The 24,166-nt window shown below is 36.5% G+C and overlaps 1 protein-coding gene across 1 annotated transcript; it reads left to right on the forward strand.

Moving 5' to 3' along the window:
- The first annotated feature begins 290 nt into the window (after positions 1-290).
- On the forward strand, positions 291-22,239 carry LOC117634260. Its single transcript, XM_034368274.1, has 36 exons — positions 291-719; positions 832-928; positions 1,066-3,296; positions 3,904-4,018; positions 4,534-5,391; positions 5,579-5,864; positions 5,946-6,418; positions 6,595-6,721; positions 6,804-6,928; positions 7,750-8,414; positions 8,529-8,646; positions 8,784-8,900; positions 9,804-9,898; positions 11,587-11,738; positions 12,672-12,727; positions 12,833-13,046; positions 13,805-14,224; positions 14,306-14,583; positions 14,827-14,912; positions 14,987-15,073; positions 15,177-15,438; positions 15,596-16,006; positions 16,109-16,205; positions 16,618-16,937; positions 17,606-17,722; positions 17,865-18,032; positions 18,241-18,363; positions 18,479-18,568; positions 18,697-18,803; positions 18,883-19,031; positions 19,818-19,900; positions 19,984-20,079; positions 20,175-20,297; positions 20,961-21,044; positions 21,361-21,504; positions 21,702-22,239. The coding sequence occupies exons 1-36, from the start codon at positions 439-441 to the stop codon at positions 22,032-22,034; spliced, it is 9,588 nt and encodes a 3,195-aa protein (XP_034224165.1). The 5' UTR covers positions 291-438; the 3' UTR covers positions 22,035-22,239.
- Positions 22,240-24,166: the final 1,927 nt, after the last annotated feature.

Below are 24,166 nucleotides of genomic sequence, written 5' to 3' on the forward strand. Positions count from 1 at the left end.
TTACATTTATTATTATTAGAGCAAACACGAGCATCTATGTTGCTCAAGGTTTTGTATTTTAATTTCTATATACTTAGATGAGTATTCAAAGTAATTATAATATAAAAAATAAAAGAATAATAAGATTTTATCACAATGGACAAAATAGTATTTTTCTTCTTAATTATAATAAATTTTCTTTTTTTTTATCAAGGCAAGTCTGATTTACTAGCCGGTTCCGAGTAAGCCCAAGCCCAACTGACTATAAAGAAGAAGCTGTCCGATTCAGTTTAATTTCCCGCCGATACACTCGCACTTCTCATCAACAATCTTCACTTCACCTTGTCAGGCCAAATATATTCCGTTCGTTTCTCGAGAAAATTCCGAATTCTCTAATGGCGAAACTACGATTACCCTAAAGCACTCATCTCCTAGCGTCAGATAACAACCTAATCACAGATGTTCCTGAACAACGTAACCCGACGGAAGCTAGCCACTCTGCTACGGCCATGGCTTCGAGAAGAGCCCGACCTCGAACTCAAATTAGGGCTTCTCAATTCCCATGCGGTCGCCAAGAACCTCCGCTTCGATACTTCGGTTCTCAACCAGCTCTTCGACGAATCGTCCCAGTTTTCCTTCAAAGAGGTCACTGTCGAACACTTGACCGTTCGGTTCTCGAACTGGTTCGTCCCTGCCTTTTCAATCGAATTTCAAGGCGTCACTGTGACACTATCACCTGGGTAAGTCACTGCTCCTGCTTGCCCGCCTGTGTTCAATTTTTCTTTTTTCTTCTTTGCATTGTTTGGTTTTTGCGAGCTTGATTTTTCCTTTTTTTTTTTTTAATATTGAAAGGGAATTGATGGAAGAGAGAAATGTAGAACTTAGGCCGAAACCGAGGGATAAATTTGCAGAAGATATGAAGAAGAAGCTTTCTGAGATTGATCCTGAGGTAGGCATTGTTGTTGTTAGTGTTTAATCTCAAATTTCGCTCTTTTCACATGTAGATAGGTGAAAACTTGTTTGCTTACTTGACTGATGAACCGTTAATCTCCAATACAACCCCTGAGGCTTTTCACTGGAATTCAGGGTAGTGCTTTGCGTGGTGTTCTCGAAAAGCTCTTGGCCACTTCTCCTTCAACAAATAACTTTAGGACAACCCTTTGCAATCTGATACTTAAACACTGCCAGCTTCGAATGCATGACATCAATGTGGAAGTGCAGGTTCCCATCTTAAATGATTCACTTGTTTGTTTGTTGAATTTAAAAGATATTAATGCAGATCCTCAGTATCTTGATCATGGGTGTCTTCTTCGAGGCCTATTTGGTGCACTCTTTCTACCTTTGAAAGAGATCTCTTTTACTCTAGTAGGCAGTGGTTTTGAAGTTGGGTTTAAGAGGGCAGATCAGCTCAAACACGTCTTGTTATTGTCTGATTTGTGCACTTGCATTAAATTGAATGACCTTCAGCTTGTGGACATAAGTCTTGGAATTCCAGAATTACGTTTTTCATTTTCTCCGGATGATATTTTCTTCTATTCAGCATTTGGTAAAGCATCATCACAAGAATCTCATTGTTCAAGAAATGCTGTCCAACTATGGAAACTAGCTGCAAGCAGAATTGACAATGTGACTTCAGGCCCTAGACGGTCGTTGCAAAAATTAGTTGTTGTTGTTTGTTTATGGCTACGTTATGTTAATGCTTATGAGCATTTACTGTTACTAATTGGATATTCTGATGACCACTCATTGAAGAGATCAGCTACTAGAATTTCACAGGACAAGATGTTTTTCAGTTCTGTTAAAAACCAAATGAAGGTGATTTCTGATATTGAGAAAGAGTTGCCGGCTGAAGCTATTGCACAGGCATGGAGAATAGCACGTCATAGAGCAGCATCAAATGTTCAATGTGCCAAAGATGGTTTAAGAAAATCATTTGTGACAATTCACTTCAACTTCCTTCTCAAGATCCTTTTCATACTAGCCTGTACCTGGAGAGTTTTGTGCAAGATAATCCACTTTATCATACGCTTGTTAACTTTTAGGAAAGTATTGGCCAAAGAGCCAAAAAAAGCGAATTTGAAGATTGTTTCTGGAGGTCCATGTACAGAGTTTTGCTTCATTTTGATCCTTGGAAATGTTCTAATCACTATTTCTCATATAAATGAAATTCAACTTGCAGTAAATGAGAAATTAGAATCCCATATTGGGACCTCTTGCTCGGATTTCCTTTCATTTCGTCTTTCAGTTGATTCACTGTTGTTAAAATATGTAGAAAACACGTGTGAACAGTCTGTACTTATATCCTGTGGGCAGTTAAAGGTTAGATCCTCATCTCTTTTGGAAGCTACTGTTAAGGAAAGGAGCTCAAAATCATATTTTAGTTCTATGGAAGCACATTGGAAGGAGAGTAATGATGATTTGAAGAATATTTTGTGGGCTGAGCCAGCACAAAATTTTCCCCTTTCAGAAACTTACAAACCTGGTTATGCCGATCATGTGGAAGGTGCTTGTCTCTCACTTCTGAAAAATTTTCTTGGAGACATGTGGTTGAACTGGAACACAGCTTGCAAGGAATTTGAAAAAAGTGAGATCCAGTACTTTGAAAATCCATTCCTTCTGTGTGAAATTAAAAACTTCTTGACATATCCAGACCTCAAAAATTCAGATTCTGGGTTTTTGAAATTCTTTTTGACTCTAGGAAAGTTGAACATAGTTTTGGGATGTTCGTCAATACTATCAATATCTCTGCTCTTTAAGCAAATACAACGTGTTCTATTCTGGACAGAGGACAATGGTCAATCAGTGGTTCTGTCACATTCTCCAAGAGCTAGTGAGGATAACAAATACAGGTGCTATGCGAGTAAATTAGAAATGACACTGCTTAAGATACTTCCAGAGAAACATATTCAACTAGGGATATTTGCAGCCGGTCCTCACATTCATATTTCATTGGGAAAGAATTTTGATGCTGGAAACAAAGACATAAACCATGAAGTTGGTCAGGAGGAATTTCACCTTGCATTTGATTTTCGCAACATTGAAGCTGCAGTTTGGCCAACTTCACAATTTGATATGGAATCATTTGTGGCGCCCTCAGGACCCGATGATATAGAACCAGAGTGCCTCAGGTTGGAGCAGCCTCTAATAGTCGATATGTTTAAATCAGATAGTGGGAAGTATCAATGTCAGGAGTGGATTTCTCTTGGTTCTTACTTACGAGTTGGTGGTTTAGAGGCTTACCTGGTCGACTCAGCAGGAAAAAGACAAAGCCAAATTTTAGGTTTGAAGCCAATGACTCTGCGTTTGTTATCCTTCAGGTAGGATTTTATTGCTCCGTTTCTCGTTATATTCGTTCTTCTGGAGCTTTGATAGCTTTATCTCACACACTCTTTTATCCAATTTTTTCAGAGAGGTTTTTTATGGTTGCTCTATTGAACTTTACAGCTTATTTTCCATTAATTTATATTCTTTAAATCCTTCACACAGAGAAGGTGAATTCCTATGGTTTTTATTTATTTATGAATTTCCTTTAGGCTAAATATTTTGCTCATCGGTGTTAATCTAAGGTTTTCACATTCTTTATTAGTATATCAATTTCATTAAAATTCTGAAGTGCATTGAGGATTTTATTGACATAGGAGTAAATTCTTTATTTATACGAACATTGTCATGTTTATTCTTCTTCCTCTTTTAATATTTTCTTAATGTTTCGAATTCTTCTAAAGGTGAGAATGCTTTTTACTCTTTTTCTTTACTTTCCTTTCCTTGTATGTGAGACTTTTGAAGATCATAAGAAATATGGTGAAACAGAGAACCTTCTTCCTTTATTTCCCCCACCCATCACATCCAGAAGAGAATACAATTGCATAGCCTGCTGACTAAATTATCTGTCTTGCCATGATAGTGAATTATTTTGTTGTGCAGGGAGTATGTTCATTCATTTAGCACAAGTGTTATTGCTTTCTCAGCAGCTTTGTGTGGGACAGCTGAAGGATTCACTATTTTATCATATGCAGATGAGTTTTATGTTTTCTTTCAGGTAATTGTGCTTGTTTGCTGCTTACTAATAAATTTGTGTTTTTAGTCTTGATATTAATGTTTGTGAATATTTGTTTAAAACTGATTATTATACAGTTTTCCTAGTTTTTTTTTTTTTTTTTAAATGAATGTACCCATTTTAGACTTTGTTTGTCTTTAAAAGTAAAATAAAATTATAGACGGGTCACCTTTACTTAATTAGGAGACTATTTTGATGTTGGGTATGTTGAGGTATCTTTCTTGTGTCCAAGTTCGATCTCGTTAGTAACATTATTTTTGTTGCTTTCAGGTTCCTTTTGTACCTTAGTCCTGCTAAAGTAGTATTCTTGTTGTCACTGTTGTTTCGTTGCACCTCGTCAACTGCTGCCTTCTTGCTGTTGTTTGTACTTGTGATGATGATTACTGTTATTCCGAAAGGACCCATAATTTGGGAGCTGGATGAGTTTTTGAATTATTTGGTCAGTACTTGTCTGTGATATATGTTGATTTCATTCATACCATTTTTCTTTCTGACAGGTGCTTGAAAATTTATCTTCTGCGATATCATATTCATCTAGCAGTTTTGGGTCTATTAGTTACTTGCCTTTTAAGTTTGCAAAGCAAGAATTTGCAATTTCTGAACCTGAGAATGCGGAGACAACTGCACATGGAGCCCCCTTGAATTATAGCAATTCCCTATTTTCAATTAATGGGACCTTCAAAATCAAGTCAGTGGCTATAATTCTTCACAAGTCCAGGATCAGTGCTAATGTGGACAGTTCTGTAGGAAACTCTGATGTTTCAAGTAGCAAAAAGTTAGCTGAGCATGACTTGCCTGACTGTGGAATTTCAATTTCAATTCACCAAACAACTGCTGATTTATCTTGGAAGGAAGGAAAAGTGAAAGTTCTTTCTAATTTATCAGAAATCCAGTCTGTAATTTTTAAATATAAGAATCAGAAGGGAAAAAGTACTGATCATAGTGATCTGCTATTGCAATCTTTTGATTGCTTATATGAACTATCGCTTTCTAGTTCTATATTCAATTTTTCACTGTCCCTCTCTCAGAATTACCTATCTTCAGATAATGTTAGCAATGCACCTGGTACCTCTGCTTCTATTGATAAAGCAGTGCACGTGGAAAATCTTCCATTCACCACTAATTCTGAAAGTTCAAATGGTCAGGACTGTAGATTTCTTCAGGATATAGAATTTGCTTCAAATGTACCACCACCGGGCTCAGGTCATTGGTTACTGATAAATGTTGTGTTGGATACTATTTATATGGGAAGGTACTCAGCAAAGAATGTTATGAATGGGGCACATCAGCTAAATAAGCTTTTGTCATCACTTTCTGTTGGTGGTGAATTTCAAACAATCTGTTGTGGAATTCAGGTGATATTTTTATTTTTGTTTTTGTGTGAATTAGAGAGGGATCAATGGTCTTCTTTATACTTCTTGGGTTTAAATACATTTTACTCGTTTAACTTTGGATTAAGTTTCAGTTGAGTCCTTGTATTTCTAATTTAAGCAATCAATTCTTCTAATTTTTCCAGTAATGGAAATCTGGTAATTTTTCCAGGGTGGTTTTCTTTTCCTTGAAATAACAGCTTTGGCTACCTTCGTCAACTGTTTTGCCTCGTATCTTCATTGTTTCGCAAATCTTTTATCTGGTTTACAATCATCTGATGAACACATCGAAGAAGCTGAAATATCTGTGGATACAACCAGACCAAATGATCATTCTGTTCAGGAGTATATGCAAGAGACTCACTGTACATCTCAACAGGCCCAAATCACACAGATGGAAGCTTTCATCTTAAATATTTCTCATTTTTCTTGTGTTCTTGTGATTGAAGACGAACATGGTATATGCATTTGTTCTCCAGTGTATGTTACAGATGCTGAGTTACTATATATGTACGTAAACAGTTAGTTTATGTTTGCAGGTGGTATGCAGGAACTTGTGCTTGAGGTTGATGTCCATTTGAACTTTCAAGTGACAAACATGAGAAGAAAACTCGTATTTGATCTTTCTCGCATGTCAATCCTTGCTCAGGCCTTTCAAGAAATTGTGGAAAATGAAATCCAAATTCCTCATTTTTCTTCTGTCACATCAAATGTTTTTCCATCTGATGTTGTATCTGGAAGTTCTGCTGAATTTTCTCATCATGGGGATAGGATTCTTCCTGTTAATGATGCAAGCTGTTCAAGAGATCCTGGACCACAGGAAGAGTTTTCTTTACATAATTCTCTGCCTGAGGCCTTCCGTCCAATTCATCAGAATTATATCCTGAAGCATGCAGGTGCCGTCATATCAGTTGAGAAGCCTTTAAATGATTCTTTGTGCTTAAACGAGGTTTGGGTTGGAAGTGGATCTATATCATGTTTTGATATTACAATATCTCTGTCTGAAATACAGGTTAGCAAGTCTATATTTCTCTGGTTCTTTCTAAATTTGATATATTATTTTAGAAAATGGGTTCATCCTGCTATTGCTTTGTCTAGTATTAAAACATGTGATTACCTTGTTTGTGCCTTACAATTGCTAAGTCATGTGTCATTCGGTCTACTCTGCTTTTTTTTTTTTTACATCAGATGCTCTTGTCTATGATTTCATCTTTCTCTGGGGTATTCAAAGAGGAGATGATCAGTGAACCGGATAGAAGGCACCAGTCAAGTAATGAGGAATTCAAAAACAGTTTGGAGACAATGATTCCTAACGGTATACAGCTTTCCAAGATGCAAAGCATCTCTTGCTTGCAGATCTGAGAGGACTTGATTAACAGATATTTTACTCTGTATAGGTGCAATAGTTGCAATTCAGGATGTCCATCAACACATGTACTTCACCGTTGAGGGCGAGGAGAATAAGTTCAATTTAGTGGGTGTAGTTCATTATTCTCTTGTTGGAGAAAGGGCTCTTTTCAGGGTATGGTATTTTTGACACTTCACATTTCTTTGGCTAGATCACGATGAATACTAATTTTCAAAAAAGTAAAAAAGAAAGAAAGTGTACTTAAATATGTACTTCTAAGTAGCTCTCTGCATAATGATATGAGTTTGCAGCTAGTTTGTTACTAAAATATTATATTCCAAGCATGTTGTTCAAAATACTGATACCAAAATCACAAATTTCTGGTCGTTCTCTTAGTTTTGTATTTTGAGAGGGAAACCTGATAATTTATGTGCATTCACTATCTGGACGGGATGCTCGGCTATGTGGCTTTTGCCCTATTTTTTGGGTCTTTTTTTGTTTTTGTTTTTCTGTAAATATAGGTCCTAAGTTTGAGTTATTTTATCAAGGATACTGTAATGTATCCTTATAGAGGTCGAGGTAGCCATTGTGCTAGGCCGGAACAAACAAGTCATATGAATGTGAATTGTAGGAAATATATAAGCACTGATAAAGCTGGTGAATGGTAAGGATATAAATGAAGAAGAAAATTAAGGGCAGAAGGTGGGAAGATAGATACAATTTGTAAGGTTGAATGACTGACAAATGCAGAGTAGAAACAAGAGGTGATAGATTAAGTAGCATGACATCAAGTAATCAATGAAGCCTTACCCAAAAAAAGAAAAAAACTGAAAAAGAGTTATTACAAATGAAGATTTTAACTAAACAATTATGACATTATGCAATTGACTACTTAGCTTTGATACAACTCTTTGGTTCTATTTATTGATTTCACTTCTTTATCTTTATAGTTTTGCTCCATGATATGTGCCATCTCTACTGAAATTCATGTGTAGGTCAAGTATCACAACCAAGGGAGATGGAAGTCATCAGTTTCGTGGTTCTCCTTGATATCATTGTATGCTAAGAATGATTTAGGAGAGCCATTGCGCTTGAACTACCGTCCAGGATCTGGTTTTGTTGACTTATCTAGCGCTAATGATAATGGGTGGGCACTTTGGAAAGCAATTTCTTGTAAGCCTGAGAATTCTGAGGGTGACATTGACTGGGAGCCCAACATTCAATTGGTTCAAAGGACCTTTTACCTTTTGAATAAGAAGAGTGACTCTGCTGTTGCTTTTGTAGATGGAATTCCAGAGTTTGTTAGGAAGCCTGGAAATCCATTCAAGTTGAAAGTGTTCCATAATGCTTCTGTAGCTCGTGACATAAAGATGGAGAGTTACCCTGGGGAGGCATCTGGAACTAGTCTGCAACATGACGCACTCAGAGATGACGGGAACACTTCTGTGAGAAGTGGAAAACTCCCTTGCATTGATGTTACTTTTGACAAAATTTCTTTGACCATTTTCCATGAACTTGTAGATACAGAAGACATGTTTCCTCTCCTTTGTGGTTGTATTGACCAAACCAAACTTACTGTCCAAATTCTCCCTTCTAAAACTAGGGTTATCAGCATGTCAACTGCAGTGCTACATTACTTTGATGCACAAAAAAACTTATGGTGAGTATTTATGCTGAATAAAGTTGTACAGATTCTATTATTTTGTAATGGGTTGCTTTTACTCTGTATTTGGTTAGCTTACAGTACATTTCCTCTATTGTTTTTGAAATGTAGGAGAGAACTTCTCCACCCAGTTGAAGTATGCCTTTTCTATCGTTCTAGCTTCCAACTTCAGGGATCACAAGCTGTTTCGCATGGAGTACCTGTTCATATCCACTGCAGAACTAAAGAGGTTAAGATTCTGGTTTCTTGAATGATTTTGTCATTAAGGACCCATACAATGAAACAAAGAAAACAGAGGCAAAGTAAGCACCCTTTTGCCTACGTATATCCAGATTTTAACCAAGTGTTCATATGGAATATTTGCAGTTGAATATATCCCTTTCCGAGCTTTCACTGGACATACTTCTCTTTGTGATTGGGAAGTTGAATTTAGCCGGTCCTTATTCAGTGAGAAGCAATAAGATTTGGGCCAATTGCTGCAAGGTTTGCCACTGTGCTTGTAACTATTGCTTATATGTCAATATGCAATAACTATGAATTTCATATGCATCCATGTTCCGGCCTGGATGTATCTTGTGGAGAATAGTTTTAGTTTTTATGCCAATTATGAGAGCGAGATCCTAGTTTATCAACATGTTACAGTTGACAATATATTTGTGTTGTCTAATCTTTTGCCTAAATTTCATGAACTGACATCTGCTCACATATGGTCGTACTAAGTGAGTGTAAAAAAATTATGGGAGGCTGTGAATTATTGGGTAACTTATTGTTATGGTTAGCAGCCCATGAGTCCCAATGGAGTCCAATTGATAAATCTTCTAATGAATTGCTAGTAGCGAGATGCTTTGGTGGATAATCCACCAACCTCATTGTTCATGAATTTATATACAAATTCCATTTGGATTACTAGTGACAGGCAGTAGTATGGGTCAGGAATTTGGATATTGATATGGAATTTGTCCTACTGCATGCAGAGAATTTAAGATGTCTGATCAAATATGTATGAGAGCTTAGCATTTACATTTAATTTCCTGGAATCACAGACTTCATAAGTTCATGTTACCATTAGGGATACCTTTAGAACATTATTAATCGAATAGGTGTTGCTATTGGTGCCACATATAACTGGTCCTTCGTTTGTGGTGGCTTTGGTTTGAAATTTTATTGGGTCTTTTGTAAGTAGCTCTTATTTATAAATTATTGTTGACTTCACAAACAATATCTTGTCATGGAAGTGGAGTTTTCTGTTCATCATTTCTCTGCTTTGCTGCCCTCCCTCTCTTTACTTTGCTTCCCTCCCTCTATAGTTTTTTGTTGTTGTTGTTGTTTCTTGCAATAAATCCGATCCTGATTGTGGCTTTTATTACAAATTTTCTACACTGGCAGGTGGTGAACCAGTCAGGATCAGACCTTCTCTGTCACTTCTTTGACAAGCAAAGTGTAACAGTTTCTAGAATGCAGTCTGCATCCGTTATTTTAAGGTAGCGCATCATAATATGAATTATACTAATCCGCATTTTCAAGGCAGCATCAGATGACATATCATAACAAAATTTTCCATTTTTCTAATGATAGTGTACCATGTTTTGAGGTCTATATTAATGAGAAAGTTCTGAATCTCCAGTAAACTAGATGCAGAATGTATCAAACATTTCTCATTTCGAAAGTTGTTATGATGAGTTTACATGGGGTGTGGCACTTATGTTGTAAATTTAATATTGCTTTAGCATTCTTAAGGCATGTGACACTGGTCATGTGAATCCTTTTGCATGGGTAAAGTTTGGCTTTTGGTATGCTAGACATCAATGTTAATTTTGCCTTATCATTGAAGTCTTGAATGGAGGGAAAGTCAAGTAATTAGGTTCCATATTTTAAAAAATTGTGGGTCCGGCGCACCTTAGAACGTGGTGGTGGCTGCATTTGACGTAGCGCATTCAGTTTCACTTTTTCCCGAATAGTGTATGCTTTTCAATGTAGCATACGCGTTGCTACATATCTTACACTTTTTCCATGATGCTTACGCTACGTGGGTTAAGCAGATTTTTCCCTTACCCATCAATGCATCACTGCAACAGCTCTCTTTCGAACTGAGAAAACCATAAAACCCAAGTTTCCCAAATCTAAAGAACCCATCAGTTAGTGGCGAAATCTTGAGGGAGATCTGGTGAGATCAGTCAGAATCACCGGTTGACAATGAATAGACTATTAAGAGAGAATGAGTATACTATTCTCAGACCCCGTGAGAGAGAGAGAGAGGGGGGGCGGGGGGAGAGGTAGAGAGAGAGGCAGAGAGAGAACCATACCTGCATGAATGATAGCAGAGCGACTAGCTCTGGTGTGAGGGCTTGAAGATGGCAATTTCTAAAATGTTTTATATGTATTTTTGAAAGAAAAGAAGAAGGGCTGGATGACAAGCAGGAGAGATTGTCTTTCAATTGGTTTTTCTATGTATTTTTTTCTTATACAAATTTCGAGTCTCAAAAAGCTTCTACCTCAACGCTTTGAGGCTTACGCCTCGCCTTGTTGGACATACAACTCCTTGCTCTATGCTTTCGTGTTTTAGAACACTGATTAGGTTATTGTATGAAGTTGATTACGTTTTAATTAATATCAAGAAACCCTGATTGGGAATTGATTTGATTTGGGATGTTTTATGGATAGAGAAATTTTGAACTGTTTTGTGTGCTTATTTTCGGAATTGCTTGTGACTTCAATGGTGAAATAATGGGATTGCTCAGGACACAGGCTGACATATGTTATCGCTTCTAATTTTCTTGATATCTTGCACCGCGAAATAAGACGTTAGGAACACATAGTTAAGTCAATTAATCAAAAAGTTTATTAATTGTTGGGAAGTCTTAAATTTAGCTTATAGGGTCTTTTTACGCAAACTTTGGTCTGAATATATGTGATAAATTGAGTGACCCTAATTATTTTTTTGAGATAGTCTAATTCTCCCTTGTGCTTATTTGTCAAAGCATTTTAAAGACATTCCTTTTAGTCTAATTCTTCTGGGGTGCTATTATGTGTTATTGGTTGACTTTGTTGAACTAGATTTGATGGACTTCTCGTCCATCCATCTTACTTGGATTTTCTTCTATTTTATTAATCAAGTTGGGATTGTATCAAAAAAGAAAATGATTGATCTTATTTATTACTTAACTGTAAGGTGCTCGGATTTGGCAAATCAACCTCCAGAGATTGCTTCAGTTGTTTCAATCCAACTTGCAGTTCCTGGATCTTTTGTGACTAAATCAATTGATGTCTCTCTCATAGAAACTCAAGTACTTGCTTGGAAAACGCAAATAACGTCACTTCAAGGTATGCTCTATTCTCTCTTATGGATACAGCCTGAAATTTTTATGTTGTCTTAGTAAAGGGAATCAAATTATAATTTTTTGTGCAAATGGTTATAAAGTTCGATCTTTAAGTCAAATAAATTGTAAAGGTGGAGAATAAACTCTTGAACTTAATGGACATGGTGGATGGAAATTCTGCAAGGTTGTTGGTGAAGTGAAATATGCTTCTAGAGTATTTGGAAATGTATAATTTATGAATTTTAAAACAAACTATATGAATGACCGTCATACATTAATTGAAATAAAGTAGCTTTGATTATTATTACGAGCATATGGATACGGCCTGAACTTTTATTTAGTTAAATGGAATTGAATTCTCTTTCTCCTTTCATTTGTCCAAGTTGGTTATAAAGTTGGTTCTTGAAGGCAAATAAATTCTTAAACTTGATGGACATAGTGGACGGAAATTCTACAAGGTTTTTGGTGAAATGAAATACACTTCTAAAGTTTTCTGAAATGTAGAAAATATGAATGGGTTGGTCATACTTAAGTACAAGTGCGTTTGTATGCATTAATTTTACTAGATACGGAAGTTTTTATGGATAAAGCCAATTCATCAAAGAAGTACTCTAATATCAAACTTACTGGACAGAGTTAGGCTAAGAGTGGTCGAAGGCATTAGCTTTACGTGATTATGATGAACTTACTTGCATTCTTAATCCAATTGGCTTAGTTTCAAAATTTGCACCAACTACTAATTTTTTAATGTTAGTTTTCTAGGTTTTTTTTTCTTTTCGGAAATTCAAATTTTATTAAAAGAAATGAGAAACAGTTCAACTTTGAACTGAATAACAAATTAGTTTCCTAGTTGGTGATAATTTCAGAATTCCATTTTAAGTTTCTTGTCTTTGGATTTACATTTTCCTTGTTTTTTCTTCTTCTTTTCCTTGAACAGATTCAAAAAATTTCCCTGGCCCATTTGTTGTTGTTGATGTTTCAAGAAAATCTGAGGTATTTTCATCGATTGTTCTGCTTTTCCTTGAGTTCATAATAGAGATGCTCACACTATTTTGATTATATTTTATTTTTTGCTTATTAGTTTCTGTTTGTTTGTAGGATGGTTTGTCAATTGTTATTTCTCCTCTGATAAGAATACATAATGAAACTGGATTACCTATGGAGCTACGATTTCGACGAGCTCAGCAGAAGGAAGATGAGTTTGCTTCAGTGATGCTAAATGCAGGTGATACAATTGATGACTCCATGGCCATGTTTGATGCTCTAAATCTTTCTGGTGGAAGAAAGAAGGCACTGATGTCTTTAGGTCTTGGTATGTGTTCTCAATGTCAGTTATTTTAATTAAATCAGAATCTCATTTTCTTTCTACTTTAGTCCATGTGTTATATATTTCCTAGCTAGCATGCCTCCACAATCATCATTATCATGAGCATCTTCGAAAGTTTGGTATTAAATGCATAATGTCAATCAGTTAGTCTTAACTGTATAACTCTTTTGTCTTACATCACTTTTGAATCATAAATAATTAGTTAATGGAGGCAAACTTTTTGACTGTGTCTGTGTCTGTGTTGGTTTTCCTCTCATCTATGGGCAGTAGTACAATGCTTTCTACGAATATATTGCTGCATATATCCTTTAACACCTCTCACTTAATTCAAGTGAAGAATAAAGTGACCGCCCTCATAATCAGACTGCAACCTTACCTGGAGAGTTAGGCTTCTGTGAGGCCAATCACAGTGTTATTCTGTTATTTCTGCTCTAGCTGCAGAAATGCGGACTCTCTTTTCTTTTTTTTTTTTTTTTGTCAGAATAGAAATATGGTATCTGGTCTGATTTAACTGGTTCTTTTCGAGCCTTAAGCTTGATGCCAATAGATTTTTTCTAGCTATTAAAAGTATATATAGACATGTTAACCTACTAAGGGCATAATATATTTTGTTGCCATTGCTCTTTTCCTCTGATCTATAGTCCGATAGCTAGGACATGCAATGTTTCCTCCACATTCTTTTTTTCATTATCTTGTTTGATGCTTACTATTGCCCTGAAAACTTCATGGTGACTGATATGCAGGTAACTTCTTGTTGTCTTTTAGACCTGAAATTCCAGATGGCTTCATGACTTCCAAGAATTCACTTTCAGTGGAATGGTCAGATGATCTTAAAGGTGGAAAGGCAGTTCGTCTCTCTGGAATTTTTGATAGATTAAGCTACAGAGTGCGGAATGCTTTGTTTACAGAATCGGTGAAATGTTCCTTCAGCACTGCACAGTGTACCCTTAAATCTGAAGGGGCCAGTATTTCTGACATGCATTTTCTGGTTCAAAGTATCGGGAGAAATGTTCCTGTTGTACAACCTAATCGGTCTACAGATGTCCTCGAAAATAACAAGTCACCAGTTGCATTTCAAGAGCAAAAGGATATTTATCTTCTTCCTACAGTACGCGTATCCAATTTGTTGCACACGGAGGTACATGTATTTTTAAGTGAATCAGGTAAGCAAAGGGGGTCTTCTGGGATTATCATTAGTTATTTTACTTTACAGCTTCTGAGTTACATTATTTGGCCCAGTGCAGATCGATGTTACGCTGTTGGGTCTGACAACGATAGGAATCAATCAACCATATCATGTGGTTCGATGGTCAAATTTTATGCCAATCCTTCCATAATTTACTTTACTGTTACTTTGACTGCTTATAATTCAAGCTGCAGACCAGTGAACAGCAGTGACTGGGTCAAAAAGTTACAGAAGCAGAAAGGTGATGTCCCTTGTTTGGACATTGATCTGGATTTTGGTGGGGGAAAGTATTTTGCTTCCTTAAGATTGTCTCGAGGGAACAGGGGAACATTAGAGGTTGTTATGCAATGGCTGTCAGTTTCTACTATATTCGTGATGTGTATATATTCGTGATGTATATATATTCGTGATGTATATCTAGTAAACAGAAGCATTATACACATTTTGGATTTTTTCATTTAAAGTTCTGCATGCTGTAAAAGTTCTGCATGTTGTATGAGTTCTGCACACGTATGCTAATCATATGGCTAATTTGTTTGGTTCATATCTTGTTGGATTTAATCTCTATCCCATTGGCAGGCTGCTATCTTTACATCATATTCCCTGAGAAATGACACAGAGTTTACCCTTTATTTCTATGTGCCTAACAAGAGGCCTCTTTCTAGGTAGTCCCTCCGTCCCTCTATATTGATGAGCACTTCTCTATCTTGCCTACTTGATAGCCATAAATTATGTGCAGGGATGAAGCAGAGAACTATGGTTCGGGCATTCCTCCAGAGTTTGGATCATATTTGCCTCCAAAAACAACCAGATCATGGTTCTTGAAGTAAGATAAATAATTGTTAATGTATTTTTTTAATTGCATGATTTTTACAGGTATCCCTTTATATCATTGCCTTACGGACATCTTATGTGCCCTCTGTTTTCAGACCCAACAAAATGTGTCTCAAATTGCTACAAGATAATGCATCTGAGACACTGATCGACTTGGATGCTTTATCAGGCCTTGCGGAGATAAGCTTGGAAGTCGAGGATGGATCTGGAGTCAAATATATTACAAAGCTTGGGGTTTCCACGGGACCACCTTTGAGTAGAGTGGTAATACCATCACAAGTAGTAACTATGGTCCCAAGACATGTTGTAGTTAATGAGTCAGAACAACGTATCATAGTTCGTCAATGTTATTTACAGGTTTGCTCTCAATGTTATTTCTTGGGGGGGTCCTTTTCTTTTCTTTTCTTTTCTCTTGACACATGTCCTTTTTATTTGTTTGTTTGTTTATTTAATGCTTTTTATGTTATTTTGGCATTGTATTCTGACTTTATTGTCTCGTTTTTAATTGTGAAAGGATGACTCAGTAGGCATGATCCCCATAAACAGTAAGCAGAGGGCAACTCTACAGCTGCAGGATGGCATGAACAAGAAAAGAGATTTCAGTTTATTTGAGCACATTATGAAAAGGCACAGAAAAGTTAATGATGATTCACTAATATATCTTCAGTTTCGATTGAATGAGTCTAAATTAGGTTGGTCAGGGCCTGTATGCATCGCATCACTAGGAAGATTTTTCCTCAAATTCAAAAAGCCTCATATGGACCAAGCGACAGCACTAGAAAGCAGTGTAACAGAATTCGCTGCTGTTCATGTTGTGGAAGAAGGTTCTACTCTTGTTTTACGCTTCCATAAACCTCCAAATGTCAGTCTACCATATCGGATTGAGAATTGCTTGCATGATGTATCTATAACTTACTACCAGAAGGTTGTTCTGTTACATTTTCTCAACTACTAATTTATTAGATACAGGTCGTAACCATTACGTGTGTGTTAATTTTCCTTTTCATTATTTACTTGAATTTTCCAGGATTCATTGGAGCCAGAGATTCTTGGATCTGAAAGTGGTACTGATTATGTTTGGGATGATTTGACTCTTCCGCATAAGTTGGTTGTCAGAATCAATGGTAGCCGTTAATCTCTTTTTGTGTTGTATAAGTAATTTGAAGTAATTCATTAGATTGCAAATGATAATTTTTGTTTCATACTTCATGTCATAATCAACATAGAGATGAAGCTTGCAAATGACTTATTAACACTTCTTAATTCTATTAAAAACTTGTGTTCTCATTCATTTCAAGATCTCGCGTGTTTTTTTTACTTTCTAGAAAAGAAAAGCTTCCTTATGCATTTTGTGCTGAATTATGGGACAGAAGTGAGCTTTTTTAATATTTCCATACCAACGTGCAATGTGGACAAAATGTTTAAAGGATCCCTGTGGCATGGATACCCATAATTTATGAATCACATTAGTTCATTACTTTCAACGTTATCGATATTGAATGTGTAGCTTAGTGAACTACTTAATTTTCCTTGTAGATAGTCTTCTACTACGTGAAATTAACTTGGATAAGGTACGGGCATGGAAGCCTTTCTACAAACTACGGCAACAGAGTGGGTTGGCATCTCATTTACCATTGGGAAAAAGATCAGTTGACCAGAGGATTGATTTTGGTGAGTTAAATGCCATGGAGATGGTGAAGGTGGGGTACGAAGTATATGCAGACGGTCCGACCCGGGTTTTGAGATTTTGTGAGATTTCCAGGAGCCACAAGGGAGATAAAATGTTTCATTCATGTGAGAAGATTCAACTAAGAGTTCCACAATTCACAATCCACTTACTTGAACATGAAAAGAAGGCAAGTAAAAGAGTCATATTGAACGCTTAGGTCACCGTATTACCTACTATCCTGCTATCCTACTTCCTTTTATTGATATTATGCAACCTCCTGCCTGGATCCTTTTATTTTAATCACATTTGTATTAAGTTTGCAGTTTTCTTTGTCAAAGGATAAGTTAAAGAAATAATGATAATTAAACCTCTCTTGGTGACTTGTTGCTCAGTTCCTGGTGGTTGTTCTTGATCCAGTCAACCAGTGAATTTTAATATTTATATTTTTAGTTGGAACTTAGACTTTTATTGCTGAATTTCCTTCAGTTCATGGTTCTTGTACCCAGTACTGATTGAAATTTTTGAACTTCACATACACATGGAGTAAAAAATAAAGGAATGGCTTCATATTGAGTTTTTCTACGTGCATTGTGGAGGCTAGGGTGCAGTGTCTTAGAAAATACTTCAATCGCGAGCTTTTAGTATGAATGACAATATGAAAATATTATCTCCATTTTACTAGACAGTGTTCAGGTTTCACTTTATTATTCTTGAGCATATCTGTTTCCAGCAATTGTAACGAGGGCCTTGCCGTTTGAGTTTTACATGGAGCCCATATCTATTTATAGTGTCAGTGTCATCTTTCTTAACCATGTTGTTCAACTGAGTGACATATCTGACGATTTGATTCTGAAGGATGGAGATGATATGGAGCCATCAGCTTACACACCAATCTTAGCTGCTAGAATTGGGAATATTAACTTTGATTCTCTCTTTACTCATGAGCAAAAATTTAGCCAGATCTGTGTACAGGTATTATTCTATATGCTTGTTGACTTACTGAGGGTCTGTCATCTTCTTCTTTTTTCTTGTTTTCAAGGGCTTTAATACAACGCTTGTTTAGACATTTTTCTTTAAATAAGCTTGCTGTGGTGCCTTCTTGAAATCAATGCAGTCAGTGAATTTGGAGCACAAGTGGGTGGGGGCTCCTTTTGCAGCAATGCTTCGTAGACATGAATCCGACTACAATGACTCAAATGACTGTGTACTCAAAATTGTTGTTGTCTTCCTTTCAACCAGCTCTAATGTCGTACAAGTTAAATACTCATCGATTGCTCTGCAGGTAAATTCAGTCACCTTACACCTAATCGTTTATGTTAAACTCTTCTTTTTTCTTAAGCCTTTGTATATGTGTTTTTATTTTTCCTTGCCTTTCATTCCGTTTGCTTCCTTAGATGTCAGCTGGTGTCCTTTAGATTTGATAGTAGTATGTCCACTACTGCTTTGGCTGTAGCAGCTCTGAATTTGTGACTTGGTCTTGTATTCCACAGCCAATGGATTTAAATCTTGATGAGGAGACATTAATGAAAATCGTCCCATTTTGGAGAACATCTCTTAGTAACTCCAAGAGTCAGCAATACTACTTTGATCATTTTGAGATTCACCCGATAAAGGTTAGATGCTTTTCATTTTATTCCTTTATAGATTGTCTTAATTATGCTTATAAAAAGGTCATCCTTATTTATAGTATACCATGGCAACTGACCTGTGTTTGTTTGTCCTGTGTAGATTTTTGCAAACTTTCTTCCTGGGGACTCGTATTCAAGTTACAGTTCAGCTGAGGAGACTCTAAGGTCCTTACTGCACAGTGTAGTAAAGGTGTCACAAGATGCTTATGGAACTTTTCTTTTCTTACACTTAAAATGTTTAAATCACTTTGTCTTTTCTTGGATTTCACGAGAGTGTTTCTCCATCTATTTATTCCCCCTATTCTTGTATTTCTTTAGGTCCCTGCGATTAAAAATAAGGTTGTAGAGCTCAACGGCGTTATGGTCACTCATGCTCTGATAACAATGCGTGAATTACTTATCAAATGTGCACAACATTATTCATGGTAAACCTGTCATATTCAGTCTTGTTTTGTGATTTATGTAGTATGCTTGTTCATTTCTGAGCACTAAATTGATTATTAGGTATGCCATGAGGGCTATCTATATTGCAAAAGGAAGTCCATTGCTTCCACCAGATTTTGTGTCAATCTTTGATGACTTGGCTTCATCCTCTCTTGATGTCTTCTTTGATCCTTCCCGTGGGTTAAAAAATCTTCCAGGTTTGACTTTAGGTATGCCTTTCACACTTTTAGTTCTTTGATTATTCTTTTTCTGTTGTTCCTCTTTTCCTTCTATTCTCCCCTGTGGCTCCTGTTTGTTTCTTACTTTAGTTGCCCAGTGATTGGGTTTTTGTTGGTTGGTTGTGATATTTCTTTGACATTTAAAAAATATAAATTCTGTTTTATTTTTTTATTTTTTTATTTTCATTTCATTTCTGGGATTGGGGTCTAACAGATGAGTGCATGGAAAGACAAATTTGTTAAAGTTTCTTTTCAGGGATTTGTTTGAAAATGAGGATCAAAGATCAAAATGCCTTTGACATGTCATGAGGAATTAAGACGTGCATCCAAATTACATTCATATAATATTCTGGATTTCTTGAGCTGTAACGGAATTTGCCAAATCCTTTGAATTGAGTAGAAATGTATGCCAAAGATACAGGTCAGAGAGTTCACCTTAACAGGTGATTGACAACATGAGAATCAGAATTAAGCCTAACATATTAAAGATTTTAGTACCACCGTCCAGCTATGTATTTTTGCATTTTGTGGATTGTTATTAGCATAAAATGCATGTTGGCTATTGTTGCATTTGCTGGTCTGGTAGATGTATCAAGTTGATTGCTTTTGCCTGTCTTTTCCTGTCTGAGTGAACTTGTAATTCCACATCCATATAAGCACTTAGGTCTTTCGAATAACTATGTCCAGTCCCGACTCTGCAGTGTCATTTGGCTCCTCTGTTTTATATCTGACTTGAATTTTATTTTATTTTTTTCCTGCTTTGGCATTATGGATCAGGTACCTTCAAATTAATCAGTAAATGTATTGATGGTAACGGGTTCTCAGGGACAAAACGCTATTTTGGTGATCTAGGAAAATCTGTAAGTTTTATATTCTTTCAGTTACCGATACATTTGCAAACTCCTGGACGTACCCAACTATCAATTTTATGGTGGCTTTACAGTTGAGAACAGCGGGGTCAAATGTACTCTTTGCTGCAGTCACTGAAATATCAGACTCTGTTTTGAAGGGTGCAGAAGCAAGTGGTTTTAACGGAGTGGTAGGATTAATCTTAACATTACCAGCTGCACACTTAGTTTGGTTACATCTGAATAAGAAATGACACATTTTGGCTGTAATGGTATTTTTTTCAAGGTGACTGGATTTCACCAAGGAATTTTGAAATTGGCTATGGAGCCATCATTACTGGGGACCGCTTTGATGGAAGGTGGCCCAGATAGAAAGATTAAGCTTGACCGGAGTCCTGCAGCTGATGAGGTAATACCTTTTTCAAATTCCTCTCGTAAGAGTTCTAACATTATACTGGGGGCATTTACATGGGAAGCTTTCAGGCTGTGAAGTTTCTATGTTTTAGGGCACAGCTGTTATGACGTAAGCTTACTAGTTGATACCAGAATGGCAATGCCAGCAGGCTTAAATACCTGGTTTTGATAATTGTGCCAACATTTTGAACCCGTACACGAATCCGCCAGTGAGAACTAATATGAAAATGAGGTTAAGACACGAGTTGAAATTCAAATGGAGATGAGTGGAACAAGTTCAGTTGATTATGAGTTATAGAATTACTTTCGATGAAAAGTTTATATTGAATCTCAAGTTTGATCAGACTCAATTTGGTGAAGCAGTAAGTACTAAATTCTAATGGTAATGGTAATGATAGCTATGCCTGATTGTAAATTGTAATAAAATTACAACCTTGCCATATTCCTTCCCTTGCTTTCTTTCCGCCTCTTAACAGTGTAGTTCTGAACCTAGTAACTTACTGAAATTGCATTCTGGTGTAGGTTGTGAATATAGATTGGTAAATACCATAAAGATTATTACAAGAAATACCAAAAACCAATAAAGAGCAACTCTTTTTAGAATGAAATGCTGTCCTTTGAAGATTAATCACCAATCGGTTTTTTTGGACTACTGCAGTTATATATTGAAGGTTACCTGCAAGCCATGTTGGACACAGTGTTTAGACAAGAATATTTGAGAGTCAGGGTCATCGACAATCAGGTAATCTTAAAATAAATCAGAAAGTTCTTCAGGCATACATGGATATGAATTTAAACTCCATTCATGCATGTTTTTATCTTGGTATTAGGACTTATCACTCTGTCTAGTGGCTAGAGTGTTGAAGTTTGGCACACATTTTACGTTAGTGTCGCGTGAAATCTTTGTTTGGTAATGATGGGCGAGTCCATCTGCAGTGAAATTTATTTGAATTCTAGCAACAGAAAACATTTCTACTTGCAAATCTTTTAGTTGAATTTTGTTTCATTGCCAGAAAGTATTCTACTTGAGATTCTAATGTATGTGTGTGTATGCTTAGGTTTACCTCAAAAACCTACCCCCGAACAGTTCTCTTATAGAAGAGATTATGGATCGTGTGAAGGGGTTTCTTGTGAGCAAGGCATTGCTAAAAGGAGATCCTTCAATTACATCTCGCCCCTTGAGTCATCTTCGAGGTGAAAGTGTAAGTGTTCCCCCTTTCCCCCTCAACCTTTGTTGCTCATTTCTGTTCTGCGTGATTTTTTCCTTAGCTGCGAATATATATGTACTGTTGTGATTACTATCATGCAAAATTCACTTTACCTACTGCATTTCACCACTTACATTACATGAGTTCACCCCGTCAACCATTAGAAGTAACTAAGAAACTTTTTACAACAGGAGTGGAGACTCGGACCGACTGTGCTGACATTATGTGAGCACCTGTTCGTGAGCTTCGCCATTCGATTGCTGAGGAAGCAAGCGAATAAGTTCATTGCCGGCATCAAATGGAATTCGGAGGGTGACATTGCAAAGGCCGTTGTGCCTGCAAACCCTGCTGAGTTAGCACCCAGGGTTAAGTTCACTTGGAAATGGGGCATTGGGAAGTTTGTTTTATCAGGCATTGTAGCATATATAGATGGTAGGTTATGTCGTTGTATTCCTAATCCGGTGGCCCGTCGCATTGTCAGTGGCTTTTTGTTGACTTTCCTCGATAACAAGAACAACGAATGAAACCCCTTTTCCGTTTGCATTTTTTATTTCTTCCTCGTTATAAATTGTCTATATGTTGTAATTTTAGCAGTACATTATAGTATTTTTTATTATTTTTTTAATCTTTTGGGAAGGGGCGATTCAAACTTAAGAGAAATGTCACTAGACGAATAGCTAATTGGTACAGTAATATTTTACTATTTTAGCAGTTTCCGTTTCAGTCAAATGGAAGTTCATATCTGAAGTTACCCTCGTAAATGCACAAGAGACGCCCCCAGTTTATAACCAAACCAACTGAAGTTGCCCATTGTTTCCTAACTTGGTTGCTTATCAACTTGCAAATATTTGTTGTGGATTTGGATGAAACGTGAAATGAAAAAGATACTCCAGCAGTTGACTTGAAGGGCCTATCTTCAGAAGTAAATTTTGGCGCTCATTCAATATTTAACTAATAATTGTATCCTAAATTCACAGCTTCAGCGAAGCTCAAGTAGTTTTTTGTTTATTTATGAAATTTTGAGAATTCCACTATTTGGAACATCATAATAATATATCTTAATTAAAAATTTTAAAAAACCAGATACAAAATAATTATATCCTAAATTTGCAAAAGAATCCACAACCATTTTTTTAGCAATTTAATTTGATTTATTTGGCACGACATTTTACAAGATTTGATCTATTACATTGTTGTTGAATCAAATACGAAATCGTTTCACCGACATTGTTGGTTTTGGAGCTTTCAATACATAATTTTTATTTTTTCGATCACAATTTTTGTTGCTAAAAAACAAATTTACAAAGAATAAGGATAAGGCTGTGGGGGCCAACCCAGTGACATCAAAGGTTGGTAGATTCCGTGTTCATGTCAGTGGTCACACCTCAGGTGGCTGACAAAATCAACCGCTATTGCATTGGGCTCCATTTCGACAAATAACTCTCTGATTTAATTCTACAATAAGAGACAACAAAAATAAAACAGAAAATAAACAAAAATCATCTTCTGACCCAAAAATAAATTTCCACCTATACCTCTCTCTGGCTATTGGGAGCAGAAGATCAACTATTGTACCCTACGTTACCTCCTGAAAAAAAAAAAAATAATAAAGCAATGAAATTTCACCGTTGAGTCGGCTAATCACAATTGTCCATGGTTTGCATTGGATCAGAAAAACTACAGGCCATGGAGAACCTTGAAACCCAACAAACCACTTACATGCTGTGAGGACCAAAACAAAAATGAAATAAATAAAACCACCAAACCACCGATACCAATCTCCTATAAAATCAAGCCCCATACGCCATAAGGCACTCACATTGCCTCACCCTCCTATATTATATTATCCCGACACCACATCTTTCACAAACTTGCTATTATTTCCTCCCCAGAAAAAGAAAAATGGCTTTCATCATTTCTAAAGCTCCACCACAACAAAAGCAACCATCTTTCTCAGAAGCTGAGAAGAAAGATGGGCATGAAGAACTCTCAGAAGCACAGAGTACTTCCATCACCAGGCATGTCTACTTGAAATCATCTGCTGCTGCTGCCATGGACAGAGATGTTGTTCTTCGACGCATTCGTCACCATAAGAACTTGAGCAAGGTCAGAAGTGCTTTTCAAGCTCTGATGGGCAGCTCACAGGAAGCTGCTTCTATGGCCTCAGTGGACCAGACATGGCTGCACCAGGAGGACATTTTCTCTTCCCCTTAAGTCTTTAGTTTATTGATCTTGTAGTTTTACTTTGTATGTAGTACAAGTAGATGGAAAGCTATTATGTCTTAAGCAGGCTTTGGCCAAAGCCATGATTAACTGCTTGTTAAATACCAGTACGGCTTCAACTCATTATGCATCTACTTATGTCATGCCTTCAACCCATCTGAAGATTATAAGCTTTCTTGCTCATCAAAATTGAAACATGTAAGTTGATCAGTGAGCTGATATCAGTGCAATCTGCAAGCCCCTTGATATGATCTTGAGCAAGAAACAGATCACTGACTTGAAAGGGACCTGAAGGGCAATTTAATTACTTTTGGTGGTCTGAATCAGAATTTGAGTAGATAGACACTAATTAAAGTAGCAGAGTTTTCACTTTGGAGAGGGACCTCTTTGAAGGGTTCAATCCACCATCAAATCATTTAAAATAAATGATGCG

The sequence above is a fragment of the Prunus dulcis genome, chromosome 7 (genome assembly GCF_902201215.1).
Source record: "Prunus dulcis chromosome 7, ALMONDv2, whole genome shotgun sequence".
NCBI lineage: Eukaryota > Viridiplantae > Streptophyta > Magnoliopsida > Rosales > Rosaceae > Prunus > Prunus dulcis.